Source organism: Vidua macroura, chromosome 2 (assembly GCF_024509145.1).
Source record: "Vidua macroura isolate BioBank_ID:100142 chromosome 2, ASM2450914v1, whole genome shotgun sequence".
In the NCBI taxonomy this organism is placed as follows: Eukaryota; Metazoa; Chordata; class Aves; order Passeriformes; family Viduidae; genus Vidua; species Vidua macroura.
The window spans coordinates 40,260,546-40,277,615 of NC_071572.1; the positions used below are offsets into that span (position 1 = coordinate 40,260,546).

Consider the following 17,070-nt stretch of genomic DNA (forward strand, 5'->3'; position numbering starts at 1 on the left):
GTTGAAGATGTACCACTATGAAGGTAAGTACAAACACAAGAAGGCAAATTCACAAATCCCAAGGGAACAACAGAAAAAGATTGTATGTAGAAGATAAAGAAAGGTACCAGGACTGATATTCAATGATTTCTCAGGACTGTTTATTCTCTTTAGATTAGGAAGTCACTGCAAAAATGCAAAATTGATATCTCATATAGTTAATGATCACCAGAAGACTCCCCTAGTCCAGGTGACCATAATATTTCAGGAAAGGTCATGAAGCTGTTGCTTCATGATGACATACTGACTTCCATTCCTTTCCCGCTCTTTTTAAGTATTTTGACCCATGGTCAAGCCTGTTTCTCAAAAGAAAAGATTCTGCATATATGACTTGGTAGTTTGAGTGGTTTGCTGCAACAGTATCATACACCTTAGAACAAAGCAGATTCCTAAGGAAATTACCCAAAATAGCTTAGTGGTTTTTTCCTGTAAGGCCCGGGTCTCATTTATTTCTAAATGAAATGCATAAAAAGAGAAGGTTGGCATTGGGGAAAATATATTTTAAAAGGCATCTGTTCCAGAGCACTGCATGTTCAGAAGATTGATGCCAGGAGTGCCTGCTTGCATCCTGCACATTTGGTACAATAACAAAACCAACCTCTCCTACCTCCAAAGTCTCCATGCATCGTGAGGAGCTCATCTGTTAAGGAATGCAAGCAGATTGAACAGATTTAACTGGTACCACACTGACAACCACCACTCCCCTCCCTCCAAACCTAAAACCACACCCAAACGGAAGAAAGCAATGGGAGAACTCACTCCACATTATCACTTGGACTTTGACAGTGGACTGCAGCAGAAGGTGACTCATTCTTCTCTCTTCCAGGCATTGTAGGGAGTGACATGCATGTCAGCTACCAAGAATCTAACTGCATCTGAGACTGTTATAACAGAGCAGATGCCTTCTTTAGCACTGAGATGGAGAGCCTGGATTCAACTGGAGACTGAAAAACACTCAGACCAGTTAAGATTTTTTGCTTTGTGGGGTTAGAGGGATATGAAAAGCATCTGATAAAATCCTCCAGAAGAAATAGTTCAACATTATCATCTTCTGCCCTACAAATTATTAAAAAAACCCAGCTTGAATTCCTGAAGCTAAAAAAACCCCCACAACTAAACCACAAAACACCACTGTGACACAGGTCTTCAGCAGAATAGTTTCAGCAGAAAAGGGGCAAATTCTGAACCCAGAGAGAGAAGATGACTACTAGGAAAACCTATTAACACATCAAGTTCTTTCGGCAGTAGAAAGTAATATAAAGACTGAAAACATACCTTCCTAAAAACATGTATTTACAAGTAGCAGTACACAAATTAGGACTGATGTCATAGTTTAAAAAAAATACACTTGTTCAGCATTCTGCATCATTGAATACAAAGATGAGTGGAAAAAAAATCAGATTTTTTTCTCCACTCATTTATAAATTCTGGGAAAAATGGTATAAACCCCCAGCATTTTATATTCATTGTTTAGTTCTAACAAAACCAAGGAGTTTCTAAAATTTATAAATTAAATTAAAAACATAGTAAGGACATTTCAAAAGAAAAGAATTTATGCATTTCTATACTGGTCTTCTAAAGTTCACAGCTTTTTGAAAAGACAGAAGCATTCCAATTATTTTATAAAACGTTTCAAGATTTCGTACAGCATTTTAGATGTTACAGCAGTGCTGGAAACTGCAACCAGATCTATTCAGATATAGTAGGTTGATCAGTCCTGGCTTACCCTCTTTACTGTAAAATATATTAGGAGTAAGAGGGCAAACAAGTCAAACATTCTCCTGTGAAAACTTGCTCATAATTCAGCAGACATGGACACAGGCTAGCAGTGACCTATTTGACTATTTCTTGAAAGCATCCTTTCTTGCAATTAATCAGAAATCCACGATCAAAGCGCTTCTTCACATTCAGAGCACTTAAGTTCATTGCCTTATCCAATTCATTTCCAGTTCAAATTAAATTGTAGTTGAGCTGAAACTCGCACGGGAATCTCAAACACTATTAATCTTTTAGTTAAGGTGGCTACCTGTTAACCAGAACAATGATGGAAGTACCCAAACCATTCTTTAAAGTAAGAAGTGTATTTTATTTTACCACAGACCACCACCCTATACTATTACATCCTAATATTTTTACAAATGCTTTAATTTCCTCATTACTATGACTTTTGCAGAAGATAGTATTTTAAAAATTGTTAAAGCACTATCTACAAGACACAAGTGATATTTTAAAACAAACTAATCAACCGTAAAAACATTCCTTTTGCTTGTCCTTCACCTGATCTTTCACCCAGTCTAGGGCTAACCAAGACAAGTATTAAAATATTGTCACCATTGCATTTCTGAAGAGCACAGCGCCCAACAGTACTGAGCGAGTCCCGTGACATTAATGTTGAGAAAGGATAACATGCTCATAACACACCTTTAATTCTCTTGTCTAGACTAGGATTTAAGACAACACAGCTGCCAAAAGGCATCCAACCCATTGACAAAGAAAGTGTTCAAGTTGCACTCATCATTGTAAACTGCACCTAGACTATAGTGTTTGCTTTGGTGCTGCAAAAATTGAACACTAGTCCTGTATTGGAAACCTCTGGAAAACAAACCCAGAACAGAAAAAAACAAATCCAAACCCCCCAAAAGGGCAGAAGCAAGCTAATGAATAAGAGAGCCCATAGAAGCAGATAGCTACAGTTCTTATTACCTTAAAGTCTTTATACATACCTCTTTATACAAGTCACTGCGTGCCAGGATAATTTAGCACTGCAGTCCTGATTGCTTCCCTATTCTCTCTCAAAACGTTATCATCACATACCACCTACACAATTTACAAGGAGGAAAAAAAAACCTGTTTGAGCAACACTTGTAATGCTCTAGAAATTAAATAACCAGTAACCCCAGGTTTTTCCTTAGGTACAAGAAATAAAAACCTGACATTCAATTATTAAGAAGAAAACTGGAAAAGAAATTTAATGGAAGGATTTGATGATTTTTTTTTGAGAGATCCACCCACTCAGACATTTCACATTTTCATTCAAAAACTTCCAAAAACCAAAGAATACCTATTTTTTAAATTTTGGTCTAAAAAGTATGCCCGATAACATAAGAGCTTTAACTAAACATAATGTTACCCAGCATGCTTCATGTTTGACCAAAGAATGAAACTTATTTCTATCCACACACTATCCAACCGAAGAATTATTTTGAAAGAAAATATTAAACTTACTGCCAACTGTGTTGGGTATAAAAAACAGTATTTAAAGGATTACTGTCCTCTCAGCAAAACAGAAATTCAAAGGCAAAACTAGAAATTCTAATGAGCAATGATTTTTTAAAATAAAATTTTCCAAATATTCAAAAATCTTTGTCAAAACAGCCTAATAAAGAGCAAGATAGAAAACATTCAACCCCAAGCATTAATGCTATATTACTGAACTAAGTTATGAAAGCAATTAAAGTCATGGTTATATTTGGTCTTTAACACATTAAATGACATTTTACAACACAGACACAATTAAGCAATATTGCACAACCAAAAATAAATTTAAGAAGTCTTGCCACATACTGTTCTACTATTCGATAATTGTAGCTATCCAAAAATTATCCACACATCTCTACAACAACATAAGCTACAGCAGCAATTAAGACCCAAACCCAGAAGATGATGCTAAGGAATACAGGCATCATTCAAAATAAATAAATAAATAAATAAAAACCCAACAAAAAAAGCACTATACTCTAAACTAGCACAATCTAAACTAAACACGCATACAGAAGGAGCTTGCCTACCTGGCTTTTTCAATAAAAGTCCAAAGAACACCTAAAAAGCAGGAGGGGATAAAAAATATTTGTATTCAGTGTTCGTATATGAAAACTATCATGTCACTTTACCTTACAGAGAAAAATAACTAAAACTTAGGAATGAATACCTATAAAATTATCTGGACTAGGCTGTGGGATGGTAGGGAGCAGGGAAACAGCCAAAAAAACCCCAACACATTAGAACACTGGTTATAAGCATTGTCTTCAATTTTCACATTTTCCACTGAAAGAAATTCAAAGTAATATGAATATTTCAGATTATCAAGAATGTGAGAGTGGGAAAGTGTGAGGTGGAAGAGTCAAGAAAACTCTGCAAATATGTAATCAAATTCAAAAGTTACTACAGGAAAACACTGAAGGTTACATGTTCTGAAGAGGCACAAGCACCTTGAAATATCTGATTTTAAGACTAAGCCAAACAACTTTAAAATAGTCTTCTATAGCTTAAAATTGCACATTGTCAGAGACATTTTTTAGAGGATTGTCTGTATATGACTTGTAGGAACCTATAATTTTATCTGACAGAATTAGTTCATTAATTTCAAATTAAAACAAAGGTAGATTCACACACACACACAAATTAATCTAAGCTCTATACAATGCTTCTTTTGGTCTCTAAAGTTACTTTAAAAACACAAGAAAACAAATCTGAGTTATACTCTTTCTGTTACAGACCCTTTCTAGAGGATAGTCTATGTATCAGTTCCACAGTAAAACACAAGAGATGGCCAGACAGCTGAAGTTCTGATATTATATAGAGTCAATTAGGTATGACTGACTACTTCTGTCTACCACTCCTTTATAGCTCTACAGAGGCTTCAAGTGTTTACATTTTGTTCTTATAAATCGATGAGGTTCCCACCTGATAAGCAACTATCCATAGATGTCCCTTAACTAAGAAAAAAGGAAAAGGGAGACCAGTAGAGTTCTTCTATTGTACTTAAATATGTTCAAAATTTGCTGAGATTTAGGATCTGTTTATCTGTTCTTCCAATGAAGCTCTAAATTTCATCTCATGGGTGCACAAGAGTGGCTGACAGCTTGGCCAAGGAGAGAATGAGGGCTTTTTAGCCACTCTGCCTTTTTTTTACCTAAAGATGAGTACTCAAAACAATCCATTACATTAAGACGATTGCAAGAAAAAGAACTCTCCCTAAAAAAGACTTAAGGATTTCACTGTGTGCTTATTTCTGCCATCTCTACACAGCTAGCACCTATGAAAATCCCTAGACATTTGTCAAGCTTTGCATACAGTACGCTTCAGAAGAAACAGGATTTTCCACACTTCACTTCTACCAAACACTTCAGGGTTTCTTCCTGAAAGGTTGAAGCCATGTTCGTGGTTGAAGGTGTTATACCAGTGTTTACAAAGAACCCTCTAACTACTTCTCCAAAGTAGAAAAAATACTTTCTGAAAATAAGGATGCAACATACAAAGAACTTCAGAAAACTGAAAAATTTGACCTTGTTTAAAGAGGTCTTATGTTCTTTGAATAAAAATCAGACTTCAATTTCAAAGTATTTGGAAAGCAATATTTTCAACTAAACTTTTGAGCAATTTGTAATTTCAAATATAGTTTTCCAGACTTAATCACCATTAAGTCACTAAATACATCAATTATCATTGACTGAAGATGCTGATTTCACAATTAATAAATTTCAATAATTACATCTCTTGTATGTTTTAATACTACACAAAATCCCTAGAGTGGGAGGCAGATTTTCATCCTGATCATAAACCACAGAGACTACAAAGAACATTGTCAACTCAAAGACAGATTTCTGTGATATTTCATAGCAATATACTTATATATTTTAGTCTACATTTTCAGCCAATCTAAATAAAATAAATTTTCTGGTCTTTTTCTTCTAGAGAAAAAGCATTAGATTAATGAAAAGGAAGTTTTTGGGGTTTTTTTTCCACTACTTGGAGTAAAATAGCACTTTTGAGAAATACTTTAAATAGGCTCTGTAGTCCCAAAAATATGAACACAACAGTCCTGTACTTAAAGCACAGGTCAGAAAACTAGAGGAATAACTGCAAGTGAAGAACTCTGAAATAACTTTTGAGTTTGCTTTTACTTCTAGGGTCTAGTTTTCTGCTTGAATAGAAATAATACTACTTTTCTATTTCATGGGGTTCAACTGAAAAAAACACTAGAAAAACACCTGTAGAACAGATTGAGAAAATATACTATTGAAGGCTAAGCAAGCACCTAGAATGGATAGCCAGTGAGTTTTAAACATACCTTCATAATAGAAAAACATTGGCAGTCATATTAAAAATTGAAATTCAGTATTTGGCAAATACTAGCAGATTCTCTTTAGAGAAGGTTCTAATCACACAACAGACAAACACAAAAGTGTTAGAAGATACCCAAATCCTTTCTCCAAAAAAATAAAATTTGCACTACCTAATCTTCATACTCACTAATTACTTCTAAATCTTGACATCTAACTGGGGTATACCACTTCCAGTCTGTTCTTTTGACAGCTTCTGTTCTTCCTTCACTGCAGACCTTTGTTGGCATGGGCCCACTCATCCAATTTAGCCCTGCTCTCACAAATAGAAGGTTTCTCCAGAAAACAGCTCATTCTGAAATGATGGGAAGTTCTGTCTGCAGCATAAACAAGTAAATTCTTGGCTGCCAAGCCTGTACATCTAAGGAAGAAGGCCCCCGAGCTGCAGCACCTACCAATGCACAGGTAACATACTTTGTGTATTACCTCACCAGGAGGCAGTAGAGCAGTCTCTTTATCCTTCTTGAATACAGAAAGTAATTAGTCTTCAAAGCTACCTTATGTACAGTCCATCTTCCTAGCAGCACAAACCTTCAGAACATGCAAGAATCAAGAAATGAAGCTTAATGGACCTATTTGACACAAGCAGGGTCCAGAAACCATTTCCAGGTGCCCAAACTGGGATTGGATCAAGGCATTTCAGATAAAGCATCTGGAGGAAGAACGGCAGCTGTGATTTTGTACCACCGTGATCCTTCATCCAACGGTGGCAGCATTCTGCACTATAGGAAACCCCAGCCCAGAGTACAGTGAGCACTTCTGAAACCTCTTCCTCCTCCTCATCCTCTGTCTAGGCAGAGCTGCTGGGGGTGCACCTATCCACCTAGAACTGGCAGGGCTCCCTTCTCAAGGTAAAGCACCTAGACTCTCTCTTAGAAAGAGCTAAACAATTTTTTTTTTTTACTTTGAAAAGAGGAATCCTGTTTACATTTAAGAAATTTCCCAGGAAAGAATTTTAATTACCTGTTTTAAAGCCATAGAGATGTCCTCCACTCTTGATAAAGTTGTGCACCATGACTGAAAGGGATGCAAGGCCTACACACACTACACAAGGAAGCTCAACTTCACAGTTTTGCCATTAGGGAGTTCTGCAAGCTGGCAGAGCTGGATTTCAGACTAAGCCTATTTATGCGCTAATATTCAATAGCCAGTTAAAGAGAACAGAAACTAGAGTGGCAAGAGTGATCTCAATCTCTTCTAACCACTAAGCTTCAGAGTTAAGTGAAGGTCCACTTGCTTCCTCTCTTTCATTCATGAACATGTCATTCATTCCTCTAAGGTCACTCAGATTCATCAGGTGGGGCAAAGGACTCACTTAGCTTAGCTGGCCTGGTATGTGGTGGTTAGACCAGGGAAGCAGAAGACTCAAGAGTGCCTCTCTTAACCCAAAGAGGGAATTTCAACTGGCTTTTCTACTTCTTGGGAGAGTAATTAAAATTACTCTCTAATTATGGTATAACACAGGGATTCTTTCATCCGAAAAGAAAATAAAATAGCAAGGACAATATGTAAAATGCACAGATACCTATGACTTAAGAGATCTGGCCAATTGAACTAAAGTTCAGAGATTTTCAGAATGTGGTTTTGTATTGATGTAAGCATATAGTTGTCATCCAAAACCCCCAAGAAAATAGTACTACGATTATTTGTTTCTCAGCATGGATTAAATGCCTTTCTGCAACTGTAAATGATAATTTAGAAGTCCTTGTACCGATGCATATTGTATCTGTAAATATGCATTTTTCAGGTTCAACTGGTAAGAAAGATGCAAGCTTAAGTCTACAGCACATTAGGTCTTACACTGCCTGAGAACCTAAGTTCCAAAACATAACTCCCCCACCACAACCCACATATGTAAATCAGGCAAGTTAACAAGTAAAAAACTGGTACCCTTGCTGAAGCTACATCCTTTTAATGCATCATATTCCTTTCGACTACAACTCAATTAAAATTATCTGGGCTTGCTAAAATTTTCAGGATTTCAGCTGCATTTATATTACTTTGCATAAATGAAATTCAGGATTACAATGTTGCTCATATGTCTCACAAAATATCTAACCAAAAGCTGAAGTCTTGCAGTAAAAGAGCTGGCAGATGAAAAACGAGAGGAGCATTTAGACCCACTCTCAGCAGTGCTGAGTCAATGTAACTATGGAAGTACAAGTTGCTTTCTATTCTGCTTCACCTATCTACAGCTGGTCAGCTGGGGTCTGAATGCAGATGCTCCAGCGCAAGGTACAAAGCAAGCTGCAAAAGCCACAGATATAAATTCAGAAGCTAAATGAACTTATAGTTACGATTAAATACAAGAAAACGAAAAGCATTCAAAAATGAATAAAGTCTACCCGAACTACTTAAAGAAAAAATGTTCTTCTGTAAGGTATGTGCAAATGATAAGAATGGAAGGATACTGAAAATGCACTTTACATAATAAATTCAAAATAACTCCATTACACTGGTCTTTAGAAATCTCCACTGAAAGAGTCAGGACACACATTAAGAAACACCCACTATGAAGAAGTTGCAAGTCTTTAAAAATAGCAGCACTTTGCCTCCTCCCTCCCCTTTCCCCTACTCACCCTCCTCCCCAATTTCAAAATACATCTTCCCCAGGCCTTGGTCTGGAATGGCAGTTTCTGTGAACAGACCATACCCGACCATATGATTAGCCATTATTATTATCATCATCACCTTTTATGCTCTACTCTACATTAAGATGCAAATCCAACAGATGTGGTCCAACTAAGTTATTTACAAGGGTTTCCCTTTCAGATGTCCAAGCCAAAGCTACAACCAGTTCTGCGATATAATTACAGCCTCTCTCCACGGGCAGTAACAGACCTCTGTCTGCGATGATCTGGCCAGCGGCATTTTCTCATCTACGCTCTGGTTCAAACGGTTGCTATGATTTCAAATGGTGCATCTACCCTTACTTTAGCGCGACAGGCGGCATTTCAGCCGCCGACATCTGACTGATTGATGCACATCTAAACAACGCTGCGATTATAAAAACAAACTGGCAGTTGGCACCGGTGTTTCACCACCGTGGGCTCGCTCCTAAAAGAGAGGCTGGCAACGAGACCGTGGGAAATTTAAGAGAAACACCAGCACACATGAGGCCTAACACTCCCAGCCGTCACTTCCACCGAGAAAGAGGCTGGCGTTCTGCACTTTTAAGAGTAGGAAGTTCATGGAAATACCTATGCAGGTATCTGAACAGGCAGATCTCTCGTCTGCCGCACGGAAGCATCCAGGTGCTTCCCCTGCACATCGGCCATAGCACGTCCACCAAGAAAGTGCACTCGAGGGCTGGCTGACCCGATGCTCCACCGGGGGAACTGCTTTTCCGCCCCCACGGTTCCAGCCTCTGGCCAGATTCTCCACCGTATTCCATACGGGAGCACCCCAAACTCCCCGCACACGCGACTGGGGAGAGGGCGAGCGGCGGAAACCACCGGAGCCCCCGGCCTCTGCCCCCGCTCCGCCACCCCCGGCCGGCGCCCGCCCACGGGGAGCCCGGGGCTGCGGGCGCGGCTCCGGAGGGGGCGGCGGGATGGGGGCAATGCCCGCCGCCCGGGGGAGGGCGGAGGGAGGCGGGCGAAGGCAGGGAGCCGCGGGGCAGGCACCTGAGCGGGCGTGGGCAGCCCCCGGGCCGGAGATCCGGGCACCGGGGCGGGGGAGGAGGGCACGGAGGGGGGGGGGCGGGAGGCCCGCAGGCCCCGGCGGGGCGGGCCGGGCCGCAGGTGGGCGTCGGGCGCGGCCGCCGGAGGAGCGGCCGCCGGGCAAGTCACCTCTTGACGCGGATGATCTGGTCGCGCATGGGTCGGATGTCCTGGAAGCTCTGCTGGTTGACCAGGCTGTAGACGAGGATGAAGCCCTGCCCGTTCTTGATGTAGAGGTCCCGCATGGAGGCGAACTGCTCAGTGCCCGCCGTGTCCAGGATCTCCAGGACGGAGGGGGAGGCGTCCACCTCGATCTCCTTGCGGTAGAAGTCCTCGATGGTGGGGTCGTACTTCTCGATGAAGGTGCCGGTCACGAACTGCACCGTGAGCGCCGACTTCCCCACCCCGCCCGAGCCCAGCACCACCACCTTGTACTCGCGCATCCTCCCGCCAGCGCGGACCGCCCGCCCGACCCGCACCTGCCGACGGCCCCTCCTCACCCCCCCGCCATCGGCCGCCCCGCCCTGTGCCCGCCGCCGCAGCCGCCTCCGCTCCGCTCCCCGCCCGGCGGATGCTCCGGGCCGCCGCGGCGGCTCCTGGGCGGCGCTGCCGGCGGCGGGGCCGCGCTCACGGGCTGCGGCGCGGCCGGGGTGGGGCGGCGGCCCCGCCTCCTCCTTCCCGTGTCGCCACGGCAACAGCCAACGGGGCGGGACGGGGGAAGAAAGAGCGGGGAGGAGGAGGAGGAGGAGGAGGAAGAGGGCGGGCACCGCCCCGTCACGTGGCGCGCCCCCCTTCCTGGCCCCGGGCGCGGCGGCCGCACGTGATGCCGGCGGGCGGTGGCGGCGCTGCTGCCGCTGTCGCCCGTGTCCCTTCCCCTTCTCGCGTCCCCTCCCGTCCCGTCGCTCGCCCGGCGCCGTCGCCCTGGGGACACAGCTTCCCCCGGCCCCGCTGCCCGGGCCGGCTCCGAGCGGGAAGGGCCAGCGGGCGGGGGCGGGACGGGCCAATGGGAGCGCGGGCCGGGCTCCCGCGGTTCCGCTTCCCGGGCTGCGGGGAGGCGGCTCCGGCGCGGTAAGTTCGGGCCGCTCCAGACCTGGCGGCTTTCCGGCCGTGTGAATCCCGCTGTTGCGTGTAAAAGTCAGTGGGATTCATCAAATCCGTGGCAGCGATCTGGTGCGCGTTGGATCCCTTTGGACGCACTGCGGCCTGGGCTGTGACTGCAAGGGGGCGGCCGGAGGCGTTTGTTGGCCGCGGGTGCCTGCCTTCTCGTCCCCTTCTGATAGAGAGAAGGGGCCACAAAAAGTGGTGGTACAGTTTGGGAAATTGCTCCATCAAAACAGTATAGGAAATGAAGATGATTGATGGGATGGAATTCTCAGTTCCTCCCAGGAACTGGTATCATTCCGGAAACATGCTCACTCTATGCTTGCCTGTCTGCTATGAGACAGACTCCTTAACGCTTTTTTTTTTTTTTTTTTTCCTTCTTTTTGTTCTCAGTCATAATTGGTTAGAATTATTTGATACATAGACTAAAGACTTTGTTTCCATTAGAGTGTTGAAGGTCAGCCAGAGCCCTTAGTCTGCTGTTCAGATGCTTTCTGAAAATGCTTTCTGGCTGTCGGAAATGAGCCCAGTCCTGGTGCTGTGTTTCTTGTGCTGTTCTTCCCACAGCATTGTCATATCTTCATCTGAAGTAAGGCCCAAGGTGTTGGCCTGCTTTCTGGGCAAGTCCGGTTCTGCTTCCTTTTGGGCTTGTTTTCATGTTTCCAAACCTAACAGTGGCACATGTATTAAGGGCTTTTTGGAGCACATTTGTTCCTGTCCAAGTCTTTCTGTTAAATGCTTCCCAAGTGCAGTATTTTAAACTTTCCAGTGTTTTGCTTGGGTATTCTGTTTGGCTTTTCTTCTGTGTGTTTTTGATTCTTTTTCTTAATTGCAAGGCTTCAAAACAGATTTTTCTTAGTAGGATGGTGATAGCTTTGGTGCTTCAAGGAGAAAGATTATCTGCCAGCTTCTTGCAGTTACCATGTCCAAAGCTGCCAAAGTAAACCAGAAACCACACGTATTTGAGTAATTTAAATATATCAGTATGAAAGAGGTAGACAGTTTTTTACAGGACTGTCAGAATTAATTTGTAAATATTGCAGAGCCTGGTCAGAGCTGAGTAATAGTTTCAGCAAATGACCTAATTTCTATTGGTGACTTGAGACCTTCAAGTATTAGAAATGAGCCTACAAGAATGTGTAATATCACAAAATACAAGATGCTGTACAGATTAATAACTATTGTACAGATTAAATAACTGTAATTAATTAACAGTAAGAAATTAATTAACTGTTACTAGTGTACAGATTAATAACTATTTGTAGTGTGAATCCAGGAACCCTCCAGCAGAGTAATAAGAAAATACCTGGGTTTATTAGTCAACAATGAAAGCAGGCTGCCAATTTAATGTGGTTGTGAAAAAATGGAGTGTGACAGTGGTGTACACACAGCCAGGCTTCTGGGTGACTGGTGAGACATTACTGTATCCAGTTCTGATAAATCATGTCCAGGAAAGAGGAGTTTGTACAGAAGTACTTCCGGGAGGGTTACTGGAGATGAAAGCAAAGCTTATCTACAAGAGTGCACTGGCAATATTTGTTTGATTAACCTAGGAAAAGCAAATGCAGGGGAGGGTTATGAGTAACCAGTAAGGCAGGGTGGAGTCAAGCTCAAGCGAGTAGGCATTTAACCTAATGGGCAACACTGATGGAAGAGCACGGATCTAAACTGATTATAACCTAGACAGAAAACTAAGCCCTGTCTCAGTGCAGTGAGGGTTTTGTCTTCCATGAAGAACAGTGAAAATGGACTTATCTAACAGGCTTTAAAATTTATTGTGCATCAGAATAGGAAGATTATATGTAATTATACAAAACAGATTTAAGTGATCAGTGTTGGAGGGAGGAGGTTTGGGCCTCCCTGACTCATCCTGAGACCAGAGCAACCCCCTGATGTTCAGCTGAAAAAAAGCTGTCAACTGCTGGTTCATGATGGGGAGGGTGGGAAGGCCACAGTTCAGAAAGAGGAAACAGGAGTGCTCTCACTAAGGAGATTTGCACTAGTTTCTTAGATTTGATGGGCAGCAAAATACTATTTTATGTAATAGTGTATGCAGGGACCTAAGAAATGTAGAAACTGGAAATACAGAGAGATGGTGTATATAGCGTATGGAGGATGTAAAAGAAAGGTCACCTGGATGGTGGTCCAGGTAGGATGGTCAACTGGAGAAAGTGCTGGATGCTGTGAATGGATGACTCTTCCCAAGGATCTCACCATAGCTGTTTCGAGGCTGAACATCTTGTCATTGCCCTGTTTTTCTGCTCTGACAAGAGCAACAACACTGAAAATTCACCTAATAAGTGCTTGAGGCTCAGCCCTAAAAACAAATACAGTATCAGTTATATGGAGTTATTTATAGTGAGGTGGAGAACATGTGGTCATTTAGGTACTGCCAGTCTTTTTTTATTGCATGTTGCTTATACTTGTTATTCTTTACTGAAGAACGGGAGGAAAAAAAAACAAGGTACTAAGTTGCAGGGAAAGAGAAACTTCCTGCCATAAAAGATTGAATTGGGCAAGGCTTGCCAGGCAAATATCTCAGCCCACAGCATGCTTTCCCAGCGTGACTTCCTTTTTAGCTTCTCACAGGAGACTCAAGAGTGATCTAGTCCCCCTGTGCTGTACAGCTGGGCTTTTGCTGGCTTCCTAGGATTTAGAAACTTCAGTTTTATTGCTCACTTCTCAAGTCTTTTTATGTCGTGTATCGAGCTGTCTTATTTCAAGCTTCAGTGGCCTGTGGCTTACCGCACTGTTTTATGGTAGCCTGGAGTTTCTCAATAAATATTGAATTTTTATCTTGTGCAGCAACCAATGCACTGGTTTGTAATTTTTTGGCTAGCTATTGTAGCCTCTGACTATGCATTAGGGTATGTATTTAAAAGAGGAAAATGGTCTCTAGTATCTATTTCTGTTCCAAAGCCAGGATTTGCCAATTCTTCACTACTAACAGTATCAGTCGCAGGATGTACAGCATGAAAGATGGGAGAATCCGTACTTCCCTCCCTCTGAGAGCTGATGATGGTCTTCTGACCCTGAAGCACAAGAAAATGTGTGAGATAAAGCTGTCTGTGCTACAAACTGTTCTGGTGTACATTTGTTTTCCATGGTCAAGTGTTCTTTTAAGTGCTTATTAGTAGAAGAACATGATTTCCTGTCCTTGCTTGCCATCATGTCTTTACATTCAGGCTGTCAATGCAGTTCCATCATCACATGGATTTTTCCTAACTGTGTGTCATTGCAGTATTTAGGAAGTGTTAAGGACTAAGATTTTGTTTAGTCTTTAATATTTCTTGCTAGATAAATTGTCTTGTTAATACTGTCCATAAAGTTGTTACCAAATTGAGGATGCAGCTAGCTGCAGTGAAAGGGGGCTGACCTGGCTCACCCTTTCCTTAGCATTTTAGCACCTTACCAGGTGATCACACTGGTAATTTCGCTTTCACACTGGCAGTAAAGTTGTCCCATTCTTTTACCAAGTGCAAAATGATAAATGTTTGACACCTTTGTTCATGCTATCTAGGTGAGAGCAGGAACTATCTGAGTGTACCTGTAAAGGTGAAGGAGGCTGGACCTCCTCCGTCATGTCTGGCTGCAGCTGGGTGGCAGCTCAGGTCACCCAAGAGCCCATCAGTGACAGCCAGTACCATCTCCAGCCTGCTGGAGGGACTAGGATTTGAGATTTAATTTACCACACTGGAAGAGCATGTTACAGAAGCAAGGTTTCATTAACTTCTCTGCTTGGATTTTTTTGTTTTGTCCTTAAGCAAATCTAAGCCCTTGTTTTGGAAGGTATGGTGAGTGTGCTTTAGTTTTGTAGTGATGAAGCCTTGTGTGAGCTCTGAGTGAGATGACTTTTGTCTTTGTGTCTAGCCTCACTGAAGTCAGGGGTGCTCTATGCCAAGATGAGATAGGAGCTCTCCACAGACCTCCCTGTAAGGCAGAGTCAAAATCTGCAGTGATGAATTACAGTCATCATTACATGTCTGCATTGGCTGGGGCTAACAGTTCCCTATGTGCAGGAATTCATTCCTATGTGCCATCCTGGGCTCAGTACCCTAAGCTGGTAAATTAGGCTGATCTGTCCAGTGTAGCAAGTGTGATGGTCATCAGTATTGCTATGCTTTAGTTCTGGTACCTGGTTTTGGGGAAGACAGTTCACAAAGCTGTGGTAAGCTCTAGAAAATTCTTGGCAAAACTGAGACTTTAGCACTTGGATTCCTAGGAGCCAAGCATGCTGAGTGGGGAGATTTTAAACCAGCTGATTGGAAATGTTCTTTGGGCAATTCTTTTCTGGTCAGTTTTAATTGCTTATAGCCTTCACTTAAGCACATTTAGAGTCAGAGAGCCAAAATCTGAAGTGGTCTCTTGTTCTTCCTTTGATCCATAGGGGTGAAAGCAGACCCTGGAAGCTGGCTCTGTTAGCTCCCCAACTCTGCCCAACCCCACACTGCCTTTCTCCCTCTGACACCTGTGCTGGGCCATTTCAGCTCACTGAATTTGTAGAAAGTGACCCAGACTATAAATACAAATTGTTTGATAATTCCTAGCTGCCAGGGGCTCAGCCATGAAAGAAGAACAGAGTTAACATCCTCAACTTAAAACAGTTTAACCCCCCACCTATTGATTCCCAAGAGACTGTTTTGTGTTGTGAGGGAAAACAAATGAGATTACATTCCAGCAGAACAAGATTCAATTAATGTGTTTTACCTTACAACTAGAGAGGACAACCAGTGTGAACACAATTACTGTGGCTCCACCAATAGATACTCATTAAATTGCTGTACCTGCCACTTTCAATTGTGTGATCCAGTCCCCAGGGTTTGGGTTCTTCTGGTTTTTTACAGTTTGAAAGAGATGGAGACAATAGGAGTAGACATACCAAAGTCTTCTCTCAGTCATAATTTAATTTTCTAACCAGAAAGGAGCATTAAGGTAGCTTCAGTCCCATGGGTTTATTTCAAAATTTGATAGGTCCACAGATCCCCACAGCTTTCTCATTATTGATCTTTCCTAACACTGCAGGTTAACTGTTAAAGGAAGGGGATCGCTTATTGAGGGGTAGGAATGATGATATTTTAACTATTTTATGCAGTCAGTTGGCCATCCCTGTCGTGTATTAAGGTCATCGTGTTTAAGTGAAGATGGTGGTTAAATTAAAAAAGAGTAATTGCTCCTGACCCCTCTTTTTACTAATAGTGAAAATTTGATAAACCATCCCCCAAAGTGCCAGGAAATCAAAGTGAAAATAGTATGAATTTGCTTGTGACCTGATTTTTACTGTTTTCAGTGGTTTTGGTGGACTTTTGCTGACGTATTATGGCATTTCACAACAAAGTTTTCCTTGCTTCCCATAAAGCAAATGAGAAACCTTGATGGTGCAATTAATTTTAATTAAAACTTCCACTGCATATTTAAGTTTTGTAAGAAATACTCATCACTAATAAAGTTAAGTTGAATAGCTGTTGTTCAGATGTAAAAACAGGGGAAGTCAGTTTCAAGATATAAAAACCACAGCAAAATAAACCAAAACCAGGCAATTTATTATTCTATTTGACTGACATTCTTTCTCCTTATGATGTTTAAAAATAAATCAATTCAATCACCAAACTTAAGACAATGATAGTCTGTTTTTATTAAGATGCAAAAGTTTTGCCTTTTTTTCTTCTGAGTCAGACTTAAAATAAGTCCTTCTTTATAATAATCATTGTGTAAGCATCAGGGACATTAGATTTGTAGGCATCAATAAATATTACAGTTACAATAATATTTTCTTTTTGTGTGCTTATTTTTTGCAAAATATTCAGAACTGAAATTGTAAGATGTCTTAATTGCTCTGAGTTATGCTGTAAATTAAAATAGGATTTCCTATATGCTTTTCACAGAAAAAGGGGAAGCATTTAATCTTGATTTCACATAATCCAATCATAACTTAGGTAAGTTCAATTTAGTACATGAACTAAAACTGAATAGGTCATTTTGGTGCATATCCGAAGAGATGGGTTTGTTGTGAACATTTGGATTTACATCATCTGTCCTGGTGGAGTTGGTTGCTGTGCCAAGCATGGCAGTCACAGTGGGAAAGGCCTCAGAAGGGTCCCTGAGGAGAGGCAGGTTTTAAGGGCAGACATGGAGAGGTAGGTTTAAAG

General features: G+C 41.9%; 1 protein-coding gene across 1 annotated transcript in view; it reads right to left on the bottom strand.

Moving 5' to 3' along the window:
* RAP2A (RAP2A, member of RAS oncogene family) overlaps positions 1-10,266 on the bottom strand; it is a 30,853-nt gene extending 20,587 nt beyond the window's left edge. Inside the window, exon 1 of the mRNA XM_053971067.1 lies at positions 9,953-10,266. Coding sequence (XP_053827042.1) covers positions 9,953-10,266 — 314 coding nt within the window. The remainder of the gene's footprint in view (positions 1-9,952) is intronic.
* Between the last annotated feature and the right edge of the window lie 6,804 nt (positions 10,267-17,070).